Source organism: Geotrypetes seraphini, chromosome 13, assembly GCF_902459505.1.
Source record: "Geotrypetes seraphini chromosome 13, aGeoSer1.1, whole genome shotgun sequence".
Classification (NCBI taxonomy): Eukaryota; Metazoa; Chordata; class Amphibia; order Gymnophiona; family Dermophiidae; genus Geotrypetes; species Geotrypetes seraphini.
In genome coordinates this window covers 6,392,338-6,412,558 of record NC_047096.1, presented here as the reverse complement: position 1 = coordinate 6,412,558, position 20,221 = coordinate 6,392,338, and the positions used below count along the sequence as shown (strand labels likewise).

General features: G+C 42.7%; 1 protein-coding gene across 1 annotated transcript in view; it reads right to left on the bottom strand.

Moving 5' to 3' along the window:
• Positions 1 to 10,135, bottom strand: part of DDX20 (DEAD-box helicase 20) — a 29,873-nt gene extending 19,738 nt beyond the window's left edge. The window contains exons 1-5 of the mRNA XM_033919290.1: positions 9,902 to 10,135; positions 5,355 to 5,449; positions 3,891 to 4,059; positions 2,736 to 2,850; positions 1,926 to 2,068 (exon numbers count right to left, since the gene is read on the bottom strand). Of these exons, the coding sequence (XP_033775181.1) occupies positions 1,926 to 2,068; positions 2,736 to 2,850; positions 3,891 to 4,059; positions 5,355 to 5,449; positions 9,902 to 10,100 (721 nt within the window). The 5' untranslated portion in view covers positions 10,101 to 10,135. The remainder of the gene's footprint in view (positions 1 to 1,925; positions 2,069 to 2,735; positions 2,851 to 3,890; positions 4,060 to 5,354; positions 5,450 to 9,901) is intronic.
• Between the last annotated feature and the right edge of the window lie 10,086 nt (positions 10,136 to 20,221).

Here is a 20,221-nt window from a genome sequence, read left to right as displayed (position 1 = left end):
AGTCCTTGTATTTTTGGAAAAAATAAATAAGTGAATCACAACCTCCACATTTAATAATTTCTATAACCGTGCTCTTCTTTAAGTATATACATTACTAGTCTTTAAGCCCGTTACATTAACGGGTGCTAGAATATATGTCTGTCTTTCTTTCTGTCTCTTTCCCTACCCCTGTCTTTTTCTTTCTGTCTCTCTCCCTCCCGCTGTCTTTCTTTCTGTCTGTCTCACTCCCTGGCCCCCTTTGTCTGTCTGTATTTCTGTCTCTCTCCCTGCCCGTAAGTCTTTCTTCCTTTCTTTCTGTCTCCCTCCCTACTTCCCTATGCAGCAGCCGCAGCATTTCCTTTCCCTCCATTTACCTGTGCAGTAGCATTTTTTTCCCTCCCCCCACTTCCCTGTGCAGAAGCTGAAGCAGCATTCCCTCCTCCTCCATTTCCCTGTGTAGCAGCATTTTTTCCCTCCCTCCCACTTCCCTGTGCAGCAGCTGCAGCATTCCCTCCCCCTCCATTTCCCAGCAGCATTTTTTTCCTTCCCCCCACACTTCCCTGTGCAGCAGCTGCAGCATTCCCTCCCCCTCCATTTCCCTGTGCAGTAGCATTTTTTTCCCTTCCCCCCACTTCCCTGTGCAGCAGCCACAGCATTCCCTCCCCCTCCATTTCCCTGTGCAGTAGCATTTTTTTCCCTCCCCCCCCCACTTCCCTGTGCAACAGCCACAGCATTCCCTCCCCCTCCATTTCCCTGTGCAGCAGCAGGATTTCTCCATCCCCCCTACTCTTCCCGCGGTCTGGCCGGCTCCCTAGCAGGAGTTATTTTTAAGTTTAAAGGTGCCGTGGCGGCTCCTCTAACAATCCCCGCCTGCATCGGAAGTCTTCTCTGACGCAAGTGCGGTTCATGAGAGGAGCCACGGAGGCACCTGTAAAGGGAGCCGACCAACTTGCAGTTCAATGAGAGCCACAGCTTCAAAACGGAGCCCTCTGTCGGGCAGTGGATTTGCTCACTTTTGGGATTTTTGGAGCTTCGGTCTAGCCTGTTCCCTGCATTCCTTGCCGTAGTGTATTTTTTAGTTGAAAGACGCGGTGGCGGCTCCTCTCAAGATCCCCACCTATGTTGGAAGTCCAACGCAGGCGGGGATCGTGAGAGGAGCCACCGCCGCATCTTTCAACTTAAAAATACAGTACGGCAAGGCGAGCAGGCCAGACCGAGCAACAGAACAGAAAAACCACCGCCGCGTCTTTCAACTTAAAAATACAGTACGGCAAGGCAAGCAGGGAACAGGCCAGACCGAACAACAGCACGGAAAACAGAACCCTAAGTGCACATACGCACTACTACCTGCTGGAGACCTACAGCTCACGGAAAACGGAACACGCAGGTAACAGTGAACATGCGCGCTTAGGGTTTTATTATATTAGATAATCCCCTCTACAAGAAATTTGCAATCCTGTCATACTTGTACAGGTACAAGATCCTTTATCTGAAATCCTTGGGAAAAGGCATATTTCGGTTTTTGAAATGATAATGTTAAATCAGCCCTGCAACCTTTTCTGCTTCTCACTGCCACCCTGAGTGGAATCTGCAACTGAATTGCGCAAAGGTCAAGAGAAAAGCATGCATCCGTGAGTCACATCAAGGAAACTGAGTATTTCCGGTTCAGCTCAAATTTCAATTTTTGGAGCTTTTCGGTTTATGGAATTTCGGATTAAGGATCTTGTACCTTTATTGCAAAGAATTAAAAAGATCAGGCAAAATTTCAGAACTTGTTCAAGCGATTGGTTACTGCATCAAATGGTGGGTTAAAATCTTTTCTTCATCCAAAACTTTTCTTCCATCTTACTAGCTTTGAAATCTCAGTTTCTTTTCCCTGCCAGGTTACTCCCATGTACATTTAACCCTGATGTTTAAATATGTAGCTCAAAATACCCATCACCTACCAATAAGAGCAGGATCTGTAGGATTCAGTCGCACAAAGGTGGGGTCCCTCATGTACTTTGTCAAGGCTTGAGCCAAGGATTCTGGGTAAGTGGCCGAAACAGCCAACATCTGTTTGTTAGCAGGGAGGGAGGAATAAATCCAACTAATAATTTGGGAGAAAACAGAAAAACAGTAAAAATACATGACATTTTTATTTTGCAAGAAGTTAGTCCACACTTCAACAACTTTACAATCTCCAGACTATTAAATTGGTCGACTCAATCCTTGATGAAATTAAATCCCACCAAGACAAAATTGTGTTAGATTGGGCCCCGATTCTTCTGATCTTCCCTACAGGAAAGCTCATTATACAGAGTCTTGAGCCCCTCCCCTCTTGTGTTAGGACTGCCCTGCAGGAATCCAGTTTGTGACAAAGCAACCAGAAACACCTGTAGAGGACCAAGGCAAGAGAGGGGTTACTCCCTGACCAATAAGTACAATCTGCTCACAACATGAAACCAGAACAATTTCTGAATTGAAACAGGGCATTAAAACATCAGGAACCTAACAATAAAAATAACAGTGCCACAAGGTGACATAGCCTGCACGCGCTAGCCGCTACCGCCTCCTTTTAAGCAAGCGGTAATTTTTCGGCTAGCGAGCGCTAAAAACGCTAGAGCCCCTTAGTAAAAGGAGCCCTAAATCTGAACTGGAAACTTATTATCAAGAAATTGTTTAAGTTACACAGAGTCACAGAAAATACATCTCGTGTGTTGAAATTTTATCAGGAATTTAACTGGATAGGCCAGGACCGAGGCTCCTTTTCTTACTTGATTTGCTCCTGGAAGCTTCCTTCTTCTAGAAGTTTGTCAGCCTCATCAAGAATAAAAAGTCGGATACTGGCAGTGCTCAGATAACCAATTTCTATCAATTGCTTGATCCGACCTGTTGAATTGGAAGATGGGAGTGAGGGTGGAGAGGAACATACTTTGTATAAACTAATTGACAATAAATATTTACTACCTGTTATCACCATCTCTTTGTTCACATCAAGTTTCACTTTCACTTTGATTATATTTAGCCGTGAATCACATGGTTTGCACTGGAGCACTATCATACACTATACTACACTATACTACGTTTTGCTGACCCGTCAAAAGCGCGCAGGACATTGTCATGCTGACAATCCCGCCCCGACATTTGCACGCAGGACAAAATGCACGCCGCCGCTTCTGTCACTTTCAGGCCTTCCCCTTTGCGCTGAGGGGAGGGGAGGAGGGAAACCCCCCCCCACTACACTTACAACTCCACACGCTCCCGCTGGGAAGGGGAGTGGGGGGAACATACCCACACACACACACTACACTTAAAACTCCCGAAGAGCGAAAACGGGAAGGAGAATGGGAGTTTTCAGGGAATTCCTTCTGCCACATCACTGATGTCATCAGTAACGCAGCACATGGAAAGTCCTGACAAGAGAAGGCTGCGAAGCCTGTTTAGAGTGATGCCGGCCCGACGCTACTCTGGAGGAAAGTATGTATGGCTCACAGTCAATGAGGTTTGGATGGGAAGAAAGGATGGAGGGTCAGTGGGGGTTCGGCTGCGCGGTGGGAGGGGGGGAGAAGTGCTGCTGCTGGCAACTATGGCTTATTTTCGGAGGTAGGGCTTATATTCGGGGAAACACGGTAATAAATAGTAGTTAAGATATTTGAAAGTGTCAGTAATGTCTGCTCTGAGAGAATCAAAAAAATAAACAAACAGAGGTACAATTTTGATTTCAGCAAGACAGCATTTTTATGGAATTTTGGGGTGGGGGAACCAATTAAGGTTGGGATTGACTGTGAGGGGACTTATTTTACAGCAAATCTAGAGTGTGAAGCCTCCAAGCATAGAAAATTACCTTCATGTACACTGCTTTAATAGCTTCAGCCTTTAAGTGGTACCCAAATAATTATGATAGCATTGTACCAAGCAAGTGCACTTACCAGGGGAGCCGACGGCAATGTGGCACTTTTTCAGCCTCGTTTTGTCTTGCGTTAGAGGGGTTCCTCCAATAAAGACGTGGCACTCGAGCCCTTCAAGCTTGATCCCAATCGCTGTGATGACAGAGTGAATCTGGACAGCGATCTCCCGAGTTGGAGCCAAAATAAGGATCTGGCGATAGAGCAAAGTGCAGCACTTTTAGGACACACCAAGGTCATTGCATTAACATTAGTACAAGAGATGGCACTTTCAGGATGTTCTGTGATGCCAAAAGATTTGGTAGCATGGCACATTCTAATATTATTCTACAAACTGTGAGAGTGAAAGCTTTTTCATGTTGTGGTCCTGAAGAGTGGAATAAGCTCTCATCTTACATAAACATTAAAAAAAAAATTTGGATGCCTTTAAGAAATTGTTAAAACAACTTGTTTTGTTGCATGAAATACAGAGTGTGAGGTGATGGGCATTGAAAACCTGAGTTGTATTAGGTTGCTTGGGATTGATTTTTCGCATAAGAGAAGTGTTTGGTGATGTTATTATAGCCAGGCTTCTATTTTATGTAGAATGTTATGTAGAATTTTAATTTTCATAAGATGACTGAAATGTTTGTGAAGCTGTATTACGTGTGTGTTGTACTTTGCCTTGTAAAAGGTGGATTTTAAATAAACTATAATATGATTGAAGTCTACAAAATCCTGAATGGAGTAGAATGGGTACAAGTGGATCGATTTTTCACTCTGTCAAAAATTACAAAGACTAGGGGACACTCGATGAATCTACAGGGAAATACTTTTAAAACCAATAGGAGGAAAGTTTTTATCACTCAGAGAATAGTTAAGCTCTAGAACGCATTGCCAGAGGATGTGGTAAGAGCGGATAGCATAGCTGGTTTTAAGAAAGGTTTGGGCAAGTTCCTGGAGGAAAAGTCCATAGTCTGTTATTGAGAAAGTCACAGGGGAAGCCACTGCTTGCCCTGGATCGGTAGCATGGAATGTTGCTACTATCTTGATTTTCTTGATATTCTTTGGGATTCTATATGGAATGTTGCCACTCTCTGGGATTCTGGAATCTTGCTACTCCTTGAGTTTTGGTCGAGTTCTAGTGACCTGGATTGGCCACCATGAGAACGGGCTACTGGGCTTGATGGACCATTGGTCTGACCCAGTAAGGCTATTCTTATGTTCTTATTACAAATCCACTTTATTCCTAAAATTTTGCGATAATGGAGGCATGGAGATACTCTAAGTTTAGTGGGGGTGGGGGGGGTTATGTTTTGTGCCTTTAGGTCCCCACCTTGCTTAGAAAACACCTACAAACTGAAATGTATATTTTGGCATATGCTATTTCTATCCAAAATTCAAATTACAATAATATCTTAATACTTATTCAAATATAGAACTCCTTCTGGGACATATTGGTGTAATATAATTAATGCCATTGATCTACTCTCAATCATCTGCACTCACCTGCGTTCCTGGATTTTCCAGAATTAGGGAGTCCAAGGCAACCGTAGAAAACACACATGTTTTCCCTGTGCCCGACTTAGCTTGTACAATTAAATCTGCAAGAAAATATAGTGTATCAAATTATGCAACATATCCAGCTCTTATCAGCTGGCTTGTTGTGTAATTTATAGCTATTCTATTTTAAAAGATACACATACAAAGAGTTTCTTTTAATAGAACAGGGCAAACCTTGCCAAATGCCCTTGTCATTACCTGTAAACAGAAATCTTGTGGAACTTAAACTCAATAGTACTTCAGCTCTTACAACAACAAAAATTAAACAACAATTATCTACTAGCCCCCATCCCCATTCTCTTTCAGTCAGTAACAGATAGATTGTTACACCAAACTCTTTCTAGTGAATGACACCCTGACCAAACCAACCTGGACAAGCTATATGTGCTTTTTCTGAACTAGAAAAGAGTTTTCAAATGTGTTCCTCTGAGAAAAGTCTCTGATTCTTTCGATAGCACATATGCCATCTAATTTGTCTATAAACAGGAAGGATCAAGGCTGGAATGAGTTGCAGCTGGATATTTTCAGATTTGGGAACAAATGCAGTTATTTGAAGCAACAGGATAAGAGGGTGGGGAAGCATTTAAAATAAAATAATGTAAAATAAAATTGCATTTTCATCTTCACTAAAATTGATGCAAAGGCTTATAATTAAATGAAAGCAGGTAAAACTACAACTTATTACACTATTGGTGCTTATCAGAAATCAGTAGGGATGGAAGGTGCTGCTCTAGGGCAGTGGTCCTCAATGCGCAGCCCCTTAAGTCCTCCATTACGATTGGCTAAAACACGCTTCAAATCCTGTAAAGGCGTTAATTTCAATCTAACCCACTTGATATAGAAACTGCAAACAATCTCTTAAGATTGTTGAGGTGGCTCTTATGAAATTTGCTCTGTTGATAATCCAAAATAAAGTCAGCTTTTAAAACATATCTTTGAAGTGTTGTAGAATCAATATTAGTATTACTTTTTAATGTTTAATACACAGTCTAAACATGCAGATCAAGGAAGTTAAAGTTAGTAGCATCAGTAAGCTTGAAATCTTTTGGTGGCCCACAGAGCTTTCTCGTATTTACACTGCGGCCCTTTACATGAAAAAAGGTTACTAACCACAGATCTAGAGCAACAGATTACATAAAATGCAGTCAATTTGATGTCAGAGATGCGTCTAACCGCACAACGCTAGCAGTTACTGTGGTTACCATGCATTAACTGTAAGGCATGGTCCCTGCCATACCCTTAGCAGAAAATTTCCACAAATTCTTTAACCGAGCGCCTCAATTTAGGCACCCAGAGACTGCCTGGAGGCTGTTTTACAGCAGAATCTCTGAGGTTTCATTATGAAATAACATTAACAGGTATCATAACTTACAGTATTCTGTAGGTTATATGTGTAAGCGGGAGACTTACCTCTGTCCCACCTATGCTCTGCCTGTGTATGCCTCCCCTCCCCTTGCAAATATGCAATATGTAAGTTATGCAGGTATTTACCAAAACAACGGCTGATGTAACTGCAGGTGCCAAAATGTTAGGCTGGTGTTGTATAATGAAGCCTGGGTGCCCGGTACTGTTAAAGAATAGTCTACTATTGCTTTGCCTTGGGACACCCAAAGTTAAGCCCCAATATTTGTTGCCAGTGCCCAGGCATGGAATGTTGCTACTATTTGGGTTTTTATTAGGTACTAGTGATCTGGATTGGCCACCGTGAGGACAGGCTACTGGATTAGATAGACTATTGGTCTGAGCCAGTAAGGCTATTCTTATGTTCTTATAATATCAGGGCAGAATTTAGCCAGTGGTGATCAGTGCTTAGAAAAATGCCGACTGCCACCGGCTGAATGTCAGGGTGGGAAGGGAGATGCGACTTAACTTAAAAGAAAAATTGAAAATGTGAGTCAGAAAAGGTCCAGGTGTTGTAAAGCAAGTCCTGCTGCTCTAAGTGCAGCAAATATTTATTCATTTAGATTTATATCCTGTCCTCCCCAAGGAGCTGAGAATGGGTTAAAGTTTACATTCCTGGTGTTACAATATAGGGTTTACATAGTGTGTTGCAATATATCTCCATGTAGGATTACTTAAAATATTGGTTTCTGTGTGTTCAGAGCTACCAAGGAGGGGGGGGGGGGCTGAATCCACTCAGAACACCCCCGATGTAGCAGCCTGCAGCCACCTGCTGTCCTGGGTCTAATCCAGTGGTCTCTAACTCGCGGCCCGCCAGGTACTATTTTGAGGTCCTCGGAATGTTTATCATAATCGCAAAAGTAAAATAAAACAGTTTCTTGATCATATGTCTCTTTAGCTATAAATTACAATATTATTATTAAGACTTAGCCAAAAGGATTTATAAACTATAAAGAGTTTATACCTCATGCAAAATCGTCATTTCTTTTTTTCATATCTTTATTCGTTTTTACATCTTACATCAAGTGTAACAATAATTAACATTGAAATTAAATACATCACTTGAATTTCTACCATATTTAACATTAAAACAAAAAGTTTTAACCCTTTCCGCCCACCCTTACTATAACATATATAATCAGATATATTTTATAAAAATTATTTTCTATTGATCTAAGCATTTAATAAAATTCATAACCCCCCAACCCATCCCCTCATTGCATTGAACTTATAATGGAAAAATAATATCTATTCACTACAATAATTTATCAATGGCCCCCAAATCTCCTTAAATTTATTATAATTTCCTTTTTGTATAGCTATTGTTCTTTCCATTTTATAAATGTGACAAAGTGAGTTCTACCAAAAACTCTAATTAAGTCTACTCCAATTCTTCCAATTACTTGTGATATGTTGTATGGCAACCCCTGTTATAATCAGATGAAATTTGGCTCTTTGTTCTCATTGACATACCAAATAAAATCGTATCATAGGATAATGCCACAGGATTTTCCAATAAACAATTTATTTGGCCCCGTATTGATTTCCAAAAGGCCAAAATTAATGGACAGTAGAACAGTAAATGATCCAAAAGTCCCTGGCTCGAGATGACAATGCCAACCTCTATTTGACTTAGAGCCATCCAACTTTTGTAAGCAAACTGGGGTCCAGAATGCTCTATGTAACAAAACAAACAAGTTTGTCTCATAGATGCGGACACTGTACATCTCATTCTCCAAGACCAAATTTGTGGTCACTGAGACGCAGAAATTTGTTGCTTAATCTCAATGTTCCAAATGTCTCTGACTAATCAAACCAAGGTGCTTACTGCATATAACTCTATTATAGCTAGAAAACAATTTCTTTCCAGCTGTATAAGCAACCGTATTTGCACTTTATCAGACCCTCAGTGGCACCACTCAGGACTCAAACATTTAATTGTCCTGAGCTTTACGTGTCAGCTCGTCACTCGGTCTTATGGTGTTTTTCATAGAGCTTAATTTTTAAATATTGAATAATTTTTTCAAACTTTTATATTTTTTTATATTTATATACTTAGCTTAAAACTGTGGCTAAGTCTTCTTGGCTCAAGATGTCAGCGTTAGTTAGGGATGTCAAAGCCGACATGACATATTAGACTGAATGAACATAAATCAAGGATAAAAACAAGAACGTTACAAGCCCCGATAGTAGAACATTGCATTAACCAACAGCATGAACCAAGCCAGTTAAAATGGAGAATAATCGATCAGTTGAATGAAGGGAAGGAGGGAGTGGTAAATGTAGAAGAACTTCTAAATTATAAAGAACAGCGTTGGATCTATGTTTTAAACACAGTATCCCCTTACGGGCTTAACATGGAGTTAGAGTGGATGTCTTTAGTCTGACCCATAAAATAGAAAAGTATTAAGGAGGGAAGATTAAATGAATATATGAAAAAGATATAACAGTAAAGGTAGGAAAAACATGTTGGCTTTGACATCCCTAACTAACGCTGACATCTTGAGCCAAGAAGACTTAGCCACAGTTTTAAGCTAAGTATAAAAATATTAAAAAAATATAAAAGTTTGAAAAAATTATTAAATATTTAAAAATTAAGCTCTATGAAAAACACCATAAGACCCAGTGACGAGCTGACACGTAAAGCTCAGGACAATGAAATGTTTGAGTCCTGAGTGGTGCCACTGAGGGTCTGATAAAATGCAAATACGGTTGCTTATACAGCTGGAAAGAAATTGTTTTCTAGCTATAATAGAGCCAAATGTCTCTGAGACATTAACTATTTTGTTTCAAATCCAAAATGTGGCCCTGCAATATAGGGTATATATACAGTGTGTTGCACCTCTCCATATAGGATTACTTAAAATATTGGTTCTGGTGTGTGCAGAGCTACCAAGGGGGTGAAATTTTGCAACCACCTGCTGTCCTGGGTCTAGCCCCACAGCAGCAGTTGATAACCGTTTATTTAAAGCACACACAAGGCAACTCAACTTCCGCCCCGCACGCTTGACCACCACAGCGCAGGCGCCATAGCACGCCGCGCCGGCGCAGATGGCAGCGCGCCCTCGCCGGCGCATGCGTCCAGCGCTCACCTAGCCCGCACCGTCCCAGCGGGATGGCCTTCAGCTGCACCGGGGACGGCCGCTGGAAGCCGGCCGCCTCCAAGCCGTCCAGCACCGGTCGTGACAGCAGCAGCGAGCCGAAATCTCCCGCCTCGCCGCCGCCCAACGCGTCGCGCGTCCGTCGCCGCGCGTCCAGCCGGTGCGCCGTCTCCAGCTGGAGCGCCGCCATTGCTGCGCAATCTCGCGAGAGCGCATGCGCGGCTGGCGTCAGCGTAAGGGAAGCTTTATTGGTTGCGGCGCGCGTAAGCAGCGACAGGTTCAGCACTCTGGACAGAAGCCAAGAAATGGAAGCCGGGCTGGGACACAATAGGGCTGCTGCAGAGTTTTGATTTCGAGCGCCATCAGTTTAGTGCAATATTATTATTTTTTTCTCTGGACTGGCATAAAACCTGTTCAAGACAGTGTTTTATGCTTGAGTTCTTGCAACCAGGCCCAGCAGTGATTCCCAAATCTGGGGTTTCAGGATATCCACAGTGAACTTGCAGACTCTGCCTCCTTGGTATGCAAATCTATATCATGCATATTCTGAAAACCCGACTGGTTGGGAACTCCTGGCATAGAGCCTTCAATGGATTGTCTGGGGAAACTCATATGGGACTTCATCTTTTCAGCTTCCTCCTCTTCATGTGGTGCTTGCAGCTGAATTGAAACTAAGGAGAGGGTCCAGTGCTGGGACTACCTGGGGCAGGGATAGAGGTCTGCACGGGAACAGGGATCGCAGGAATCCCGCGAGTCCCGCAGGAATCTCCCCTAACCCACAGGACTCCCATGGGGACCCCCCTCTAGCCAACGGGATTCCCACGGGGATGGAAGGCTTTGGAAGCAGGGTTCGTCCATATAATATAATGGACACATTAGCCTTAGTAAAAGAGGGGGTTTATAAGTTAATTACCTGAACAAAAAACAAAAATAGGGTTCCACCAAAGAGATTCCACAAGGAAAACAGCAGCGCAAACACAAAAGAAACTGTGGAATTTATCATCTTGTCAGAAGTAATTGCTGCTTTTTATGGGGACGGGCGGGGATGGAGGTAATTCCTTGCGGGGATGGATGGGGACGGAGAGGATCCTGACAGGGACGGAGAGGATCCTGGTGGGGACGGAGAGGAACTTGGCGGGGATGGGTGGGATTTCTGTCCCCGTGCAATTCTCTAGGCAGGGGTAGGCAATTCCAGTCCTCAAGAGCCGGAGCCAGGTCAGGTTTTCAGGATATCCACAGTAAATATGCATGAGATAGATTTGCATATATCAAGGAGGCAGTGCATGCAGATCCATCTCATACATATTCATTGTGGATATCCTGAAAACTTGACCTGGCTCTGGCAGAACCAGAATTGCATACCCCTGACCTGGGGGATCCTTCCCTCTTTATTTTATATCCTCTCCAAAACTGTTAAATTCCATCATCATTGTGCAAACTTCAGGTGAAAGCAATACACCAGAAATCCTTCCATTATTCTGCCATCCTGGACCCCAAATCCAGCACTATCCTCTTCTGTTAAAGGAGAAATGTGATAACCATAGTGAAACAAGGGGCCCTAATATATGTTTAGCCTGTGAAAAAGGTTTACCTCTAAATGCATTGAAGTGTTTAGCAGTCTTTTCTCTATTAGCTTGCGCTAAACTGTGCAGTAACTATTCTTAAAAATATTTTTTAGGAGGGGTGGAGAGTGGTCCTTCCCATGATATTCCCCAAACATGTTAGCATTAGTGTGTGCGAACTGGATAATGCAAGGTTAACACAGCAACCCTACTCCCTTTACATAACCGTAGCGCGGTTTGTAGCGCTGGCCATGGCAGTAACAGCTCCGACGCTCATAAATTCCTGCGAGCATCTGAGCTGTTACAGTACAGCTGGCGCAGTAAGGGCTTCTGCATTATGACCCTCTTTTATCAAGCTGTGTTAGAGTTTTTTTATCGCAGACCGCTGCAGTAAAAGCTCTGATGCTCGAAGCTTATACCTTGGTGACCTGTGACAAAATACCTTAAAGTAGCTTGATAAAAGTGGGGGGGGGCCTATTTTTTTTTTTTTTTTTTTGCAAGTAAGCACCACGCACTAATGTGAACATTAGTGTACAGCTTGCTAAAAAATTAAAAGCTTGCAAAATATGCCACAGCCAATCTAGGCTTATCACACAGGAAAGCTTCAAGTTAGAGTTCTCTAGGTCTAGGTTTTACCACACTTTCCCCCTAAAAAAACCCACAAAAGTGGTTTTTAGCGCAGGCTGGTACGCTGAATGCTCTGTTCTGCTCCCGACGCTCATAGAGTTCCTATGAGCGTCGGGAGCAGCGCAGAGCATTCAGCGTGCTGGCCTGTATTAAAAACCGCTTCTGCAGTTTTGTAAAAGGGGGAGTTAAGTAAAAAGACCCCCAAGTCTGTTGTCATTTTCTCACCCCTAAGGGATCCATAGTGCTATTCCCAAGCCTTCTTGAATTCCGATCATTTTTTGATCTTGCCCTTTGACCTTCCTCCCCTCCTATACAAAATCTGCTGGTAGCCTGCTACCAGGGCCCAAGATGTCTCATTTGTGTTTAAAGTCTCTTCATAAAGGTGGTTAATAAATCTCAATAAATAAATAAAGCCTCCTTTTACTAAGCAGCATAAGAGCATTTTACCACAGGTAAAAGCTCTGATGCTCATTGAATTCCTGTAAGCGCCAGAGCCCGTGATAAAATGCTCTTACTCTGCTTAGTAAAACCCAGCATAAAATAAATACAACTATTTTCTTGATGGTGTAAAATGTCTGGAACTCATCCTATCGCCTTTTGCAGTCTAACAATCCTCTTGTCATGTCCCCAATTTTAAGTGCAATGTGCCTTCTGTAATTAAAGTAAAAAGAAGATCCAGCTGCCTGTTGATAATTGTCGTTTAATTTAAAAAAGAAACTTGCATCACCTCTGTCCTGTTGGTACTTGCTTGACTGGCCAGCAGGGGTCCCTGTTGTGCCATTCTACAGATGAAGGCATCTTTAGCTAGGATCGGAATACTGTGGTTGTTTATATCAAGCTTAAGAAAGGAGGTTTCGGGTGAAGACCCCTCTCCCCACAATCCCTCCGTGCTTTAAGCCAGGTGAATCAGCTGCTGTGCTTTCTCTGAATGCCCCAATATTCTATAATGAGGTGTTTTATCATCTTTGCTTGCTCTGTCAGTTGCAGAATATTCTCAGTAATGAGAAGTTTTATTTTTTTAATGCAAAGTATGGTTTTATCAAGGTACATTTTGGAAATATTTTGATGGTAGCATTGCTAAAAAATCCTTAGCAAGGGTACAGTTCTTACAAAATTCTGTCTGTGCAAATAGGATGCTAGGAATTATTTAAAAAGGGACGGTTACAAGACTAACCCCCTCTTCTACGAAGCCACGCTATCAACTGCCGATAGAGATTTAAAGGGCTTCGGGGCTGTTGCCACACGGCAGCCGCTAGCGCAGCTTTGTAGAAGAGGGGATAAGAATGTTATAATGCCCCTGTATCGCTGCATGGTGCGACCTCATCTGGAGTATTAGGTTCAGTTCTGGTCTTCTTATCTCAAGAAAGATATAACGGCACTAGAAAAAAAGTTCAAAGAAGAGCGACCAAGATGATAAAGGGGATGGAACTCCTCTCGTATGAGGAGAGACTAAAACAGTTAGGGCTCTTCAGCTTGGTAAAGAGACGGCTGAGTGGAGATATGATTGAAGTCTACAAAATCCAGAGTGGAGTAGAACGGGTACAAGTGGATCGATTTTTCACTCTGTCAAAAATTACAAAGACTAGGGGACACTCAATGAAGATACAGGGAAATACTTTTAAAACCAATAGGAGGCAAGTTTTTTTCACTCAGAGAATAGTTAAGCATTGGCAGAGGTTGTGGTAAGAGAGATAGCATTGCTAGTTTTAAGAAAGGTTTGGACAAGTTCCTGGAAGAAAAGTCCAAAGTCTTATTGAGAAAGACATGGGGAAAGCCACTGCTTGCCCTGGATCGGTAGCATGGAGTGTTGCTGCTATTTGGGATTCCGGAATCTTGCTATTCTTTGAGATTCTGCCTGGAATCTTGATACTCTTTGGGGTTCTAGAATTTTTTGTTACTCTTGGGATTCTGGAATGTTGCTACTCCTTGGGTTTTGGCCAGGTACTAGGGACCTGGATTGGTCAGGTGAGAATGGGCTACCCAGTAAGGCTATTCTTATGTTCTTAGACCTATTTATGGATCTGGAGGACCAGGATAACTTACTCCTCATCCTAGGCAATGATATTTTCATCTTTGGTCTGAAGAAATGAGAACATATCACCTGTTCTACCACCAACTTCACTGGCTGCCATTCAAATCTAGAGTTCTTTTCAAGTTCGCATGCTTCTGCTACAAATCGGTATTTGGTGCATCGCCAAGATACATCAATCCTCACTTTAACCTTTATTGCACCAATAAGAAATCCCGCGAATTCAGCTGTTCACCTTCCCTTCGCTAAAACTCTGTCATCTCAAAAGATTCCTAGACAAAACCTTCGCCTTCCATGCAGCTAAGATGAACCCATGGCTAGCCCAAATGATATTTGAGGCCCCTACTTACCTCGGCTTCAGAAAATTACTCAAAACTTACCTATTCAGCGAACAAGACCCTTAACCGTCCCTCCTCCTGTAATAACACCTCGCCCCTCGCACTGTTCTTCTCCTCCTTCATGATATCTTCTCTCTCCCCTTCCTTCTATCCTCTTCCTTCCTCATCTTTCAAGTTCTGATAAATTGTTGTAAATCCGATAAATTGTTGTAAATCTGCATGTCAACGCGGATCCTAATTTAATTGATGTGAACCGCCTAGAACTCGCTGGGTATGGCGGTATACAAGAATAAAATTATTATTATTATTATTTTCTGTTTTGCTCAGACTGTTTGCCCAGACTGTTTCCTGGCATCTTTGCTAGTGTATAGGCCACCTCCTTCATTCACACCCTTGAACTGCTTTCTCTTATCACCACTCCTCTCATTGAGGGCTTACTAGGTATCACATTCCTTCCTTTCTTCCACCCTGCTTGTCCTCCCCCAACTGATGAGTTTCCAGCATGCTTTTCCCCTCAGTTCATCTTCCTTTTATGTGGCTGGAACTCTCATTATCTGTTTCCGATCATGACTCACTTTCTGAGCTTTTCAAACCTTTTTACAGAATTAAGGATGATCTCTGTCAGGCAAGTATGAAAACAGGGTACCACGCCCATGTAAGTAATTAATACGTGCTAATCCACTGCAAGTCTGGGTCCCACTGTTCCTCAAGACACTGTTGTACACCTTCTGACCAATTCTGTAGAAAATGGATCTTTTTTCACTGAAGGCGTATCTGCATTCTTAGAAATTACCATGAGAAAATGAGAGCTTGAGATTAAACATGGCTTCCGTTCACATCAATTTAGCTGAATTGGATGGCATCTTTCTTTGTATACGTCAGGGGCGCACAAGTTCATTCTTCAAGGGATGCAAACAGGTTCAGTTATCAAGATATCCCTAATGCATAAGAATGAGAAAAATCTGCATGTGTACTGCTTCCACTTAATGCAAATCTATCATATGCATCTTCATTAGGAATATCCTCTAAACCTGACCCGTTTTAAGCCTTGGGGACTGAGCTTAGTACACGAGGGGTGCTGAAAAGTTCTCAGCCCAACCAACTTCCTAATTTCTGGGCATTATTTTGCCCCTGGAGCTGAAAAAGAGTATTATTTTATTTTGCAAAGTGCCAATTTACAGAATCATAATGCTATGTTTTGATATTGTTTCAGATCATTGATTGAACCATATCAATGAAAAGTGTGGAACTCCGAGCCGTCATAAAGTTCCTATTCCTGCAGAAGAAAACTCCAAAGGAAATCCATGAATGTATGATGTAGACATTGAGTAACAAATGCCCATCTTTCTCCATAGTGGAGAGGTAGTGTGCAAACTTTCAGTGCGGAGATTTTGTGAATGAAAATGCAGCAAGGTCTGGAAGGCCTCAAACAGTGTCAGCTCCTGAAATTGTTGACCAATGTCCTTAACCTGATTTTGGCAGATCAGTGGCAGAGCCAACCAGTGCTCCCTCTAAGCGGGCGGGTGGTGTGAGCAAAATTTTTTCCCCGTGCGCTAAAAATATCGGGCGCCAGCACCAACTCGCCCGATTCTCCTCTCGCCGCGGCCTGCCATCTCCATACGCCGTGCGCTGTGACGTGACATTGTGCGCTGCGAGGCAATATTTTGTGCGCCAGCGCACGCCAGCACAGCTTAGAGGGAACACTGGAGCCAACCAAGATGATTTCACCCTTCAGGTTACAAAATAGGTTATTATGAATACAATAATAACAGTACCTGATGCATGCAGGTACATGTGATCACTCTACTTCCTCGGTCTTCATGTCCGCTCCTCAAGGGTTGCCAATCAGTCAGGTTTTTAGGATGTCCCCATCCACTTGAATCTATCTCCATCCCCATCCTGTGCCCAAGAGTTCTATCCCTGTCCCCGCCCCATCCTGCAAGCTCTGTCCTCATCTGCATATGCCTCAAACATTTATGATTTTAAAGTGTTCAAGGCTTGTGCAGATGAGAACAGATCTTGCAGGGATGGTACAGAGACAGAACTCGTGGGGACATATTCATCCCTGTGTCATTCTCTACTTACTGCTTTCACGGTATGTGATTCTCTAATGCATATTCATTAGGATATCTTGAAAAGATCACCTGTTGGTAATCCACGAGGATTGGGAGGGAAGATCGAAGCTGCACTTGAATGCACAATAATGATATCCCTCCCCTTTTAAGTGCAAATCCCAGATCCATTCGGAGCCTCTGCCATGGATGAATCATGTACAGCTGTGGTATTTCTTCCCATTTAAATTGCTATGGTGACTGCACATGTTCTGTTTCATCCAAAACCTCTCCAGATTACCATAGGGTTTGACTCATATTTATAATAAGATCTTGCAGGACAGGGCAAAGTCCTGACCCCCGTGTGTTTCCAGGGAAAGAAGTTGTTTGATCCCTGTGAGAAGCTTGCAGGCTTCTAATTACAGAACTTCAGAAACAGGCAAATTCTCAGATTTTTTTTTTGCCCTCCTCTATTACTTTAGATCATTGTGTCTCAAACTTTTTTTTCACTAAATGGAGCAAATGTGTTTTGCGGCACATTATAATTGAAATTATAAAATTTCAAAACCAACAAAATATTTAATATGAGAGTTATTTAAAGTTCTTTACGCTATGTATGGGTAATTGCAACAACGGTGAAACCAAAGTAGATAGAATGGAATTGCTAATCAATGCGATGGATGAGCTTGTTTTTGAATGCAAATGAACTCAAAACGTAGCTCGATAGTCGAAAAATGCATTTCATCATCCTCCATCTGCAGTCATTCTCTTTTTTAAAAAATGTAATTTCTGTCACAGCTAAAAATCCGCTGATACTACCTTTAAGCCTGAAAGCTATTGATGCAATGCACATGCAGATACACCAGGTATTTCTCTGTTCCTGGAAGGCTCCCAAGACAGCTGTAAAATCAGGTTTGAACTTTCAAATTAATAGTGATAGAAAGATAATGTTGTAGCTTGGCCAGTGTTATAATCAGGAAGCTTACGACAATTCTTATGTAATGTTACAACTCTTGTAACCTCCTGACAACTCTTGTAATCCGCTTTGAACCGCAAGGTAATGGTGGAATAGAAATCACTAATGTAATGTAATGTAAAGCTGGGCTAGATGGATCACTTATATAGCGCTGAAAGGCATACGCAGTGCTGTATATTTTGACATTTAATAGACGGTCCCTGCTCAGAAGAGTTCGCAATCTAACGGACAGACAGACATGACATATAGGGTTGGGTTGCAGAACCCAAGGTGAGAGGAGTTAGGAGTCGAAAGCACTCTCAAAACAGTGAGCTTTTAACTGGGCCTTGAACACTGCCAGAGATGGAGCTTGCCCTAGGGATTCGGGCAGCTTGTTCCAAGCATACATTACAGCAAGGTAGAAGCGATGGAGTCTGGAGTTGGCAGAGGAAGAGAAGGACACAGAAAGGAGGAACTTACCAATTGAGCAGAGCTCGCGGGGGGAGGAGGAACATAGGGAGAGATAGTGAGGGACAGCCAAGCGAGTGCATTTGTAGGTCAGTAAAAGGAGTTTGAATTGTATTCAGAAACAGATGGGAAGCCGATGAAGTGACTTTAGGAGTGGGGTAACATGAGTATAGCAGCTCTCACGGAATATGAGTCATGCAGCCAAATTCTGGATGGATTGGAGGGGAGTGAGATGGTTAAGCGGAAGGCCTGAGAGTAGCGAGTTGCTGTGGTCTAAGTGCGAGGTGATGAGAGCATGGATAAGGGTTTTGGTAATGTGCTCAAAGAGGAAGGGTCAGATTTTGGTAATATTATGGAGGAACAAGCTATAGGTTTGAGCAATATGTTGTATCTAGGTGGTGAAGGAGAGAGAGGAGTCAAAGATGACCCTGAGATTACGAGCAGACAAAACAGAAAGGATAAGAATGTTGTCCACAGAGACAAAGAATGAGGGAAGCGGGGACGTGGGTTTAGGCAAGAAGATGAGCAGCTCCATTTTAGCCATATTCAGTCTTAGATGGCAGTGAGCCATCCAGGCGGCAATGTCAGACAAGCAGGCTGAGACGCCCTGGTCTGGGTTTCATTAGAGATATTTGGCACAGAAAGGTAGATCTGGGAGTGGTCAGCATAGAGGCGGTACTGGAAGCCATGGGAGAAGATCAGGGCTCCAAGTGAGCAAGTGTAGATTGAGAAAAGGAGAGGTCCTAGGACAGAGACTTGAGGTACACCAATCGATAGTGGGAAGGCTGTGGAGGAGGAACCACCATTGCATACACTGAAGGTGTGATGGGTGAGAGAGGAAGAAAACCAGGAGAGGGCAGAACCCTGGAGTCCCAACAAGGACAGCATATCAAGGAGTTAGGCGGTGATCAACAGTATCAAAGGTGGCAGACAAATCGAGAAGGATGAGGATAGAGTAGAGGCCTTTGGTTCTGGCCAAGAACAGGTCATTGGAAACTTTAGTAAGGGCAGTTTCCATGGAATGCAGCAGGCGAAAGCCTGACTGAAGCGGATCCAGAGATCCAGGCAACGGCGGAGAGGAAGCCCAGGCAACGGCGGTGAGGAAGCCCAGGCAATGGTGGAGAAGAAGCCCAGAGACCGGCGGAGAGGAAGCCCAGGCAACGGCGGAGAGGAAGCCCAGGCAACGGCAGAGAGGAAACCCAGGCAACGGCGGAGAAGAAGCCCAGGCAACGGTGGTGAACAGCACATTCAAGTAACTTGAATAAGAAGGGAAAGAGGGAGATGGGATGATAGTTGGCGGGACAACAGCATATTTGAAGGCATCAGGGACAGTTGAGGAGGGATGACAGAGGGTGAGATAGCGCTAAGTAGGTGACTCAGTATAGGTATAGTTATGTCATGCATTCTACTCAATCTTAATAGGGAAATGCTATTTGTAATCTGTGATGATTTCTTACAGTTCACTCACCAAATCATAGCTCTAATTTCTGGTAATTTAAAAATATACATAACCGTAACCAAATTAATCTGTGATAACACCAGACTATGGTTATTATGGGACTATCATAGCCCTTTACAGTCCCAAGCCACTCACTATAAGCAAACTTTAAAAGATGTAATAAATTCACTTATCTGTTGTGGCGAGTGGTTGATAGAAGATGTTGAAAATAGCCATAGTATTCAATAAAGTGCCAGTGCTCTAATGTGCGCTAATGATAAACATTAGCCATATTAAAATCGATGACCCCCGACTCGAGTTTCGATGACTCTTCCTCAGGAGGGGACACTGTTGATTAAAACAACAACTTAATCTTGATATGTCTAAATCGCTGTTTCAATTCAAATTTGTTATCACATGTAATTATTGCAATTCGTTAATCTGTGCGTAAACCACTTACTACTTCAATTCAATACCTATTTACCTACCCGCTGACGGCTAGTACCAACTCGGATTGCAAGGGAATCAAGACTGATAGAGGAGCACCGTTTGTACCTACTCTTTTTATACTGCTCCACAAGAACCACCCCCTGGAAGTGATCATCATCCAAGGATCTAATGCTGACTGCGCAAACTTTGCTAGTAATCATAGTTGGAACCAATCAATCTCCATATTTAATCCATATGGGGCTAAGGTTTGCCAATTAAAAATATATTTGTGTGCCTTATAGTCAAACATATAAAATATAATGAATATCAAATATAATAACCATAAATGTTTTATTTACCTTTGATATACCGCTTAAGCATATTACAGATCTAAGCGGTTTACAATAAAATACA